Raw genomic sequence first — 10,378 nt, forward strand, 5'->3', positions numbered from 1 at the left:
ATGTTCCAATTCAATGTTCAATGTTACCATCAAATGTTCAAGGTAAACTTCTCCAATTCATGGTTACATTTTCCAATTCAATGTTAAAGGTTACACTTCAATGTTCGACATTACAATTCATCTTGGGTGCTGTTAGTGGGACGTGCAATGAATAAACATCTGAAATGGGAGAGACTGAGGTAAAGATGTTTTGCTGTTCGTATTATTTCTCTGTGTGTGTGTGTGCATGGATCTTATTGGACTCATGGGAACAGACACATGCGGCGTCAGACATGCAAATAAGAAACATGTTTGAATAACGTACACAGAAAAGCTCAAATAATCATCAAAGGGGCACTGCTGAACATGCAAACCCCAGTGTGCGACTCGCAATGAAGTGTTCTACGAGGGTGTCAAACAAGGGATGGTGGCGGTGCGATCGATGGCCTTTTTTGATCCGGTAAAACAAAAAGACAAGTTCATAAAGAAGCAAAGCAAGGCAGAGAGCAGCAGCGATGAAGCAAGCCAAACGCCGTTCAACAAGGCCGTACACTCACACGCTCACACATCGTGTGTTTAAAACCATTGAGAACGTGGACACAGTGTGGATGGTGCTTCGATCGTTGGATCATGCTTAGACAAAAATTCCCATAGCTCCCAAGCATGTGAACCAGGCCAACATACAGCAGGCGACGGTCAGGTGAGGCCAAGGAGACAAGAGGATGGATAGACCATGCAGCACCGTCGACCACGACAAAACACAACAAGGACGCGGAGGAACCCTCCCACCCCTCTCACCCAGGGAGCACTCATCAGGGCAGGGTTCATGCAGGGCGGGGGCTGTCCATTTGGTGGGGAGCCCTGCACCGCCTGTGGCCTGTTCTGGAGAAAGAGAAGCAGTACCAAATATAACCACCGGGGGGCGAAAGAGTGTTGCCTCACAGAGGATCGTCGCACAGGACAGTTACCATTTTGCCCCTTTGTCCAATTCATTTGGGACAAAGAGGGTCACCGTCATTACATCACTGCATTCACTTTAGGGTCCACAAATTTATGATGTATTCAGAGTGTAACAGAGTAAATGCAGTGTGACCAATAAGACTATAGTAATAATAGTAATGAATCGAGTAATAATGCAATAACTGATGAACAAAGATCAATTAGAGTAGCGTTCCATGAATTACAGGTTAACCAGCACATACACATGAGGTGCATTCAGGAGCTCATTACACGAGACAAGCAGTTTGTTTCGTGATCGTACGTGCACGTGTCCACGCACGTGGTCTCAAACACGCTCAGCCAAGTCACAAGCAAACTCCAATACAGGTAAGCCCATTCAAACAGGGACAGACAGAGTGAATGAAACCAACTGAAAAGACACACAGGTCTATCAGGTTATCTGAGACGCTGCTAACTGGTGAAGTCCGGTATATTGTTCATTCTGGAACATGTTAAATGTGGAGGGCTTTAGGAGGAGTCTTGTTCTCATCATGTTAAATCTGAAACAATCACCCGAACATGCACAGAGAATCAACTTCTGGATTTGCAGTTGATGTAACACATTTCTAATACATTTTGTACACATTTTGTCATCAGCGGTGTTGGGAGATCGGAACAAAGAAAGACAAAACTTGAGGCTTCCGCCGTAGAAAAGACAAATCAAGCGAAAAGATAAGCTTGGCTTATGGCACCTGAACTGAGCGGATCAGCGGGTTGAGAAAAGTGTGTAAATAACACCTCACTTTGGAACGACCTCGACTGCAGGCGTGGTCTGGATAGAGGCTGGTAAACAGCCTGCACCTTTACTCCACACTGACAGAAACAGAAAACCCTGATCTTGGCTCCGTCCTACGTTGATAGAGCCACATAACAATAAACACTGAAGAATGGCTGTCCCTCCGGTGAGTGTGTGTGTGTGTGTCTGTGTGTGTGTGTGTGTGTGTGTGTGTGTGTGTGTGTGTGTGTGTGTGTGTGTGTGTGTGTGTGTGTGTGTGTGTGTGTGTGTGTGTGTGTGTGTGTGTGTTGATCTCCACGTGAACAGTACAGTTGGCTGGGTGCTGGAGACGTGGTCCCATTGCAACACTGCAGTGATTATGGTGATCTACTGATGATGAGGAGGAGGAGGGGGTTGCCTTCAGCGATACTGTAAAGGGCCAACGTCAGGAAGGATGCTTAACTCTCATCCAATCACACGTCTACTAGGTACCGTCGCTACTAAAAATAGTCCACTGGCCTTTTTCCCCCCTTATTCTTCTGCCCTAGTTGTCCATCTCATGCATGAATCTTTAATGTTACACTATAGATAGGGTAAAGGAACTGTGCAGTAAGAGCGATGGATGCCATTCCTTGGTGGATTACAACAGCAAAAATAACAGCAATTCTGAATATCTGGCTCTAACATCAAGATGCATTTCAGTAGGGAGCCATGTTATCGTGAGCGCAGGAAGAGCCTGTAGGTTAGTCTCGTGTTGTGCTGCCCTGCATGCTATCACGAGAGGGAGGGAGAGAGGGATATATATATATATAGAGAGAGAGGGATATAGAGAGAGAGAGAGAGAGAGAGAGAGAGAGAGAGAGAGAGAGAGAGAGAGAGAGAGAGAGAGAGAGAGAGAGAGAGGATTTTTTTACTTTTATGTGCTTTGGCAATGTGAATGTATGTTTTTCATGCCAATAAAACCTTGAGACAGAAAAAACAGAGAGAGAGATACAGAGAAGGACGTTTTTTGTCTGGACAGGTGCACACACAGACACACACACACAAAAGCTAAACTTTTTCACCCACGCACCTGTGTCGCCTCATTTTTGTGTTGCCTTCTATTTTTGTGCATTATGCCGTAGGTAAGCAGCAGTTCAGTGATGCAGCTACTCCACACAAACCAACACATATTTATTCAGGCATTTATTTAGACCATGACCCTCACCACAAACAGCGGCGAAAAAGCTCTGGCTAGGAGAATGCCGAAGGTGTAGAAAGCCAGATGGACTCCTCTCACTCGACTGTGGCCAGTAAATCCCACCATTGTGGTTGTAAACAGCTTTAAGCTTGCTATATTTAACTAAGCACAAATTGAGTGGTCTTTACTTGGATGCCTTTTTGTTTTTATTAGAACAAACAGCTTAGTGGCACACTTCATTTGCATTTGTAGTTTTTTTATGTGTAGTTGTTGTTAGTGAGGTTTCCATTTATTTTACTAAACATAATTTCCTCGCTGATGGAGTCAAAGTTGGTACTTTAAAAAAATGAATATGTAACAACACAGAATCATGGTCACCGCGGAGACAAAAACCGATACCAAAGTACTCTTCATCAGCCTGTTCTGAAGACAATAAAGGAGGCTCATTCTCCTGACAAGTGGGACAGGAGAGTGAACAGACTGTTTCAATCACTGAAAGCCATTAAAGAGTACGTCAGAAGCATAGGAAGGCTCCATAATAGGTGTCTCTGAGATGTAAATAATTATGACATCAAACAGGGTTCAAAGCTAAGGTTGATGAAGTGCCCCAGCATGTAAGGCATTTTGATGACAAATTCCGGGAAATTGAAGGAAAAATTGCCATGAATATGTTCTAACTCTCTACTAAGATTAACCCTCCGGGCAAAAAATACTAACAACCTAGAGACTACTTTATCCGACTACGGCACAGCAATCAGAATTTTCATAAAACCTAGAAATATATTCTGAACCCAATGACTTTAATGGCAGGAAAGGTAATCATTAAACAATTTGAGACGAACAAATTATAATTTGGAACATTTTAAAATTACTTAAGATACACTCAAGGTCAATCTTAAGTAATTGAATATCGTCGCGCATTTTTATATATTTTAATCAAGCTCCAATAGAGGATAACAAACACGCTGTGGCAGGGTAAAACACAGGATTACACACACATGCACAGCCGTGACGTCCTCTAATAGAGAGTTGTTTTTATTCCTTTAAGTCCATCCGACCCTGTGTTGGCGTTCGCATACTGAGCTGCTGCGGTATGATGGGTTGTAGTATAATGAGGGGGAAGCATTAGCATGTAGCGCAGCCCCGGGAGGACCAGAGCTGTGACCCCGAGGCTCCGAGAAGCCCAGTGACCTACTACGCTAACCAGGGAGGGAGCAGCTCGCCCGCCCCCGGGTACCAGCACCCACAGTAATTCTGCTGCTTACGCAACCCATGCCAGCAGGCCACTGGAACCCACTGTGTGGCTTCCAATGGATTCCCATTTCATCACTTATGCAAATGTCTAAAAAGGCAACCACTCAAAAACGTTTTGGAGTTTGTTTGCTTCTGCCCTGAAACATCGGCGTGGAAGAGGGCGTTTTTCAATTTTATTCAACCTTTTCCAATTTTCCGAGCTGAAGTTGCCCGAAATACGTAACTATGAAAGTGAATACATTCAGCGAGAAAGAACCTAATCTATGTTGTCTGTACTGCACTACAACGGTCCAGTAACGAATGGCAGGAGAGCTGCTAAACCTACTTCAGACGATGCTGGGTTTGATCCACATGACACCAGTGATGTAATTGGACTGGACTTGGACATTTCAAATGTAGAATGGCAGCATTCAAGAATAACTATACTAACTAATAAAGAATAACTAACTAGCAACCCTCCTGAGATCGTCTCAGGAGACACGGCACACGTTACACGGCACACGTTACACCAGCGTTTCTATTGGAAACGCAAAGAACTTTCTTCATCCTCACATAGCGTTTTTGCATGTAATGTTTTGCATGTCATTTTCATTCATGACGTCAAAAACAAATCCTTTACATTGAAGAACCATGTTGGAGCGATGATTACAAAAGAAAATCCACCCACTCCCCCGTCACCCACATAGGCACGCACACACACACACACACACACACACACACTAGGTTTACTACGCCCCCCCCCCCCCCCCCCGAGCTACAGTGGCAGCCATGTTGCGGAGGTAGAGCGCAGCCCACGTGAGCCCACTCGACCACGGCCTGCTAACAACTGACGGGGATCTTAACCATGAGTGACGACTGCTGCAGGGGAGAGAGACACAGAGAGAGAGAGAGAGAGAGAGAGAGACAGAACACAAGAGAGATAAACAAGTTGGGGAGAGAGTGTGGGAGATAAAGACGGTTAAAGAGGTCGAGATTAAGAGGGAGATAGAGCGATAGATAAAGAGGGAGCGAGACAGAGAGATTAAGAGATGGAACAAGGGAGAGTGTTTGCCCTCCAGGTGTAAAGAGTGAAAATGGGCTCTTGCATGGTTGGAGCGGGGAGACGCCAGCCTATACAGATAGGGAGATCTAAGGGACGCGAACCTCTCTCCTTCAGACACACAAATATTTTACAAGTCCATCAGCAGTGACGACGGCAGACAAATGGCCAACAAGAGGCCCTTTAAGACCGTGCGATTGCTCACAAACACACACTGTAATGTGTTTGTGAGTGGGAGTCACCGTTCTTTACTTCTTAACGTTCTCGCTCTGCATCCTTCATGCCCTTTTCAGTATTTCATCTTAATTTTTTGTAAATGTGGTGGCTTCCCACACGGTGAGAGGAGATCTGTGTGGGACTCACTGGTGATTCAGCACCATGGACAGCACCCCCGGAGAGCACTGTGAAGCACTTTCATTACAGACACAGGTTTAACATTTCCATAGCTTATATTGGTTCAGGGCATCCATCTTGCCTGTTAATCACAGGTGCTTGAACGCAACTCAATTTCTCAATGGCAGACAATTTAGAGTTGGGGGAGGCTTGTTTTCCTGCGATCAGCCAACGTATGTCGTATGAGGACACATGCACCACTCACTTCTCTCTGTTTATGTCTTCACCTTCAGCTGAGATTGCCACACACAAACTAGCCTCCTCAGAAGTTATACGGTTTTACCCCCAAACCCAGGCACACCAAAATCTCGACACGAGCAACACACAGGGCTTCAAGGCGCAAGAGGCACAGGTTTTCTCTAAACTGTAATTTAACTACATACCACGGATACAGGCATTAAAGCGGTCTAAGAGTATGCAGAGCCAGACCTCCGGAGGGGGGTGTTGGATTGGGGTCTCATGGTATTATGTGTGTGTGTGTGTGTGTGTGTGTGTGTGTGTGTGTGTGTGTGTGTGTGTGTGTGTGTGTGTGTAAGTATGTGTGTGTGTAAGTGTGTGTGTGTGTGTTTATGTGTGTGTGTAAGTGTGTGTGTGTGTGTGTGACTGTGTATGTACAGTATGTGACTGTGTGTGTTTGTGTGTTATTGTGTGTGTGTGTCTGTGTGACTGTGTGCGTGTTTGTGACTGTGTAGTTGAAGTTCTTGACGTTAGAAAGAAAATAGAGTGGAAAAACATGCAACAGCAATTTTGTTCTTTGAAGTGAGTTTGAAAGAGAGACTGAATAAGCAGGCGATATGAAAATGAGTAACCACCGAAACATTTTCACTGGCCACCACGCTCTTTTCTTCTGATTGCTAACCCTGTTTCACCTTCAGGAAGTTGAACAGGAATAAAATGCAAAAACCTGCATACAAGTGCCAATTTTTGTGTAAAATAAACATCATCCCTGTTTGCTTGAATTTTTCTTGCAAAAAGACACACACACACACACACACACACACACACACAAACACACGCACACACACACACACACACACACACTGTAGTAGCAGTAGCAGACATAGTTGTAGGAGTAGTGGTCGCAGCAGTAGCAGTAGTAATAGTGGTCGACGTAATAGTAGCAGTAGTAGCAGTAGTAATAGTGGTAGACGTAATAGTAGCAGTAGTAGTAGCAGTAGCAGTAGTAATAGTGGTAGACATAATAGTAGCAGTAGTGGCAGAAGTAGTAGCAGTAGCAGTAGCAATAGTGGTAGACGTAATAGCAGCAGTAGTAGCAGTAGTAATAGTGGTAGACGTAATAGCAGCAGTAGTAGCAGTAGTAATAGTGGTAGACGTAATAGTAGCGGTAGTAGCAGTAGTAATAGTGGTAGACGTAATAGTAGCAGTAGTAGCAGTAGTAGTAGCAGTAGCAGTAGTAATAGTGGTAGACGTAATAGTAGCGGTAGTAGCAGTAGTAATAGTGGTAGACGTAATAGTAGCGGTAGTAGCAGTAGTAATAGTGGTAGATGTAATAGTAGTAGCAGAAGTAGTAGCAGTAGCAGTAGTAATAGTGGTAGACGTAAAAGCAGCAGTAGTAGTAGCACTAGCAGTAGCAGTAAGAGCAGTGGTAGTATCAGCAATAGCAGCAGTAATAATTGTGTCAAAAGTGGTAGTATAGTGGTAATGGCAGCAGCAGCTGCAGTAGCAGCAGTAGTATTAGTAGCAGACGTAGTAGCAGTAGGAGTCGCAGTAGGAGTAGTGGTAGTAGTAGTAGTAACAGTAGTAGTTGTAGCAGTAGTAGTAAAACTGGCAGTGGTAGGGGTTGTAGCAGCAATAGCAGCAGTAGTAGATGCGGAAGAAGTGTTAGTACTAGTGGTAGGGGTAGAAGTAGCAATATTAGTAGTGTTGAAGGTGTGGTGTTACTAGCAGTAGCAGTGGTAGGGGTGCTGCCACCACCAGCGCTGGTGGTACTGGAGAACACTGACAGCAGAGCATGCCCTGGGCTGCGGTGGGTCTTGAGAAGGCTCTTTATCGGTTCCTTATCGACTCATTTGATCCGGGTCAGGCAGGCTAATTGGCTGCAGCAAAGCTCATTGAGCTGAATCTCTTTTGTCAATTGCCATTGTTGCCCCGCTTGCTTCCAGCTGTCACTATCCGTTAAGAAGTAGAAGTATCTAGAAGTAGAGTGCAGTTCTTGAAGAAGAAAGGAAAATTGATGACTCTTTCAGACGTGTCGTAACTAGCTGAGCTATCGGAGCCACAGGATCACTTCTATTCAGAGTTTCTTGTTTCCAAAGAATTATTGGAATTATTAGATTCCAACCATTTCGGTAGGTATTGCATTTTGTCAGATTTACTAGGATAAAAAGTTAAATTAATAGCCATTTCCACTCTGACAATTGGACCAAAAAGACCACGTCTCTCGGCTTTATAAGATAAACATCTAATTTAGTTTGAACTCGGAGAGAACAGGACAAACTCTTAGCCAGCCATATTGATAATGGACTTGAAAAGAGGAACATTGGCATAGCAGTCAACAGAAAAACCTCAGAGCTCAGGAACAAAGCCCATGCATACACACCAACTGTGCACATTAGATATCGTTGGTATCTGATTCTACGGATTAAGGCAGCACATTGAAACAAAAGCTTTGTTCACAGCTGTGTCTGTAGTGGAGTGTAAACTGCTGCAGGCGACCAGAGTTTGTGTTCACTAATAGACAGTGTAAAGAGCAAAGCACAACTTCTATAGTCGGCCCTGCTGCTTAACTGGTCCAATCCCATGTCTGTGATTTGGTTTGCACAGGGTTTATGGACTGCTCCAACTCCACAGACTGTTATCTACACGAGGCAATTTCTTCCACTGTTGTTTTCTGACAATATTGAAGTACTTTAAACTAAGATAGCAAGCACATAGGTGGATGAAATAAGGAGTTATTTGGACAGGTGAGCGAGTGATAACAAATAGTTAAAGGGTGTAGTAGTAAGTCATTTGGAAGAGATGCCATTTCCTATTTCAAGATCTTAAGTTAAAAGGGCGAAATATGCACTTCAACTGAAAAGTGATGACTTTATGCTTCCTTCTTGGCAGAGCAAGGGAATGACATCCCCAGGGTAAAGTTTTGACCACTATACAAGAAGCACTTTAAGAGAATGGGACAATATGGTCAAAGTACTTAAGAGCCCTCATGAATCAAATTTTCAACAACTTCCACCGATCTTTTTTCTAATTTTGCTTGTCCTTCTGAGTCAGGGTAAAATATGGATCATTGGCCAAGGCGGGCACTGTACCTAGGTTATGGAGCTTTGCCACTGGTAAATAATTTGCCTTGCCAACAGAGTGTAACAAGTGCTGAATAGAGAAAAGGCCTCTTTTTCCCACGCTTTAACACAGAGAACATAATAATAATATTCAATGGACTGGTAAATGAAAGACCAACCAATTGGACCCGTAATAAATTGCTTTTTCATTTACTGCCAAGAGCTACATGAACAAATTAATTAGCTGACTTGTATCATATAGAATAAATGATATAACATATATATATAATTTAGAATATAGGAACATATACGTATGACAAAGCTTTAGCAGGCACTAGTACAGGTCATAATCCCATCGACAACACACTACTTCACCATGACAACTTGCATCACTTTTTGATCTCACTGTTTGATCTCAGGGAACTGAGACAGGCAGAGCACAGCACAGGAAAAAGGCGGCAAATACCAAAACCAGAAATAACAAATGGGTGTTCTGTGAAGCAGCCTCCTGCATGCATCACCATGTGAAAGGGACTAAAAGTATTGAATCAGAAATACCGGACATACAGACAAATGCAAACCATCAGGTCATAACCACACTGACCACACGGTCACATTGCCACACAGTTCTTTGGAAACATTTAGCTCTTCCCTCGAATTGTTGATCCTCAACAGCAGTTCCTGAGAGAGACAGTCACATACAGAATGAGCGAGAGACAGAGAGAGAGAGAGAGACATAGAGAGAGAGAGAGACAGAGACAGAGAGAGAGAGAGAGAGAGAGAAAGAGAGAGAGACATGAGAAAAAGTCAGAGACAGAGACGGAGAGATGGTCAGAGACAGAGAAAGAGATGGAGACAAAAAGAGACACAAAGAGAGACATGGAAGCAGACAGAGAGAGACATAGTGACAGTGAGAAAATCAGAGACGGATGGTCAGACAGAGAAACATAAAAAGGAAGATGTACAGACACAGAGACACAGAGACAGTTACAGACAGAGTAAACCCTAGGCAGCCTACCTTGCATCCAAACATGAGAGACAGAGAGTTGCCGGTGCAGGCCACTTTGCAGTGGCAAAGCACAGGGGTGCAATCTGGACTCTTCACTATAGGACACATGTTTCCACCAAAAAGCACCAAAAAACGTATTACCAATAAAAAAAGATCCCTGCTGGAATGGTCCCTGGCACTGTTACTGGGAGCAGACTGACTGAACCAAACGCCTCTGAAGAGGGGAAAAGAGGCTTTCACGGTTCTTTTGCCTCATCTCTAACTCCCCTCCCTCTCTTTCAGACAGCTATTCACAGCTACAACCCCCCCCCTTATCTTTTTTCCCCTTTCTTCTTCAGTGTCTCTCTCCCTATTTCTCTCCTTCTCTCCCTCTCTCCATCTCCTTCTTCCCCCACCCCCTTCCTTACTCTGATTCCCTTGGGTCTCGTAGTAGCATGAGCTCATCACAACCGGCACTAAACTGCTCTAACACGTCATTGACTTAAGATGACTGAAGTATGGATTTGATGTGTTCCTTTCATAAAAAAAGGAAAAGGGCACAAGACCAGAACATGGCTGCAGCAGCAGCGTT

At 44.1% G+C, this 10,378-nt stretch overlaps 1 protein-coding gene across 1 annotated transcript in view; it reads right to left on the minus strand.

Annotated features, from left to right (window-relative positions):
• The window catches only part of dlg2 (discs, large homolog 2), a gene marked incomplete at its 5' end in the record, with an annotated part of 78,239 nt that extends 68,324 nt beyond the window's left edge, over positions 1 to 9,915 (minus strand). The window contains one exon of the mRNA XM_079738536.1: positions 9,817 to 9,915. Within this exon, the coding sequence (XP_079594662.1) occupies positions 9,817 to 9,915 (99 nt within the window). The remainder of the gene's footprint in view (positions 1 to 9,816) is intronic.
• Between the last annotated feature and the right edge of the window lie 463 nt (positions 9,916 to 10,378).

Source organism: Pollachius pollachius (assembly GCF_949987615.1).
Source record: "Pollachius pollachius genome assembly, chromosome: 6".
Classification (NCBI taxonomy): Eukaryota; Metazoa; Chordata; class Actinopteri; order Gadiformes; family Gadidae; genus Pollachius; species Pollachius pollachius.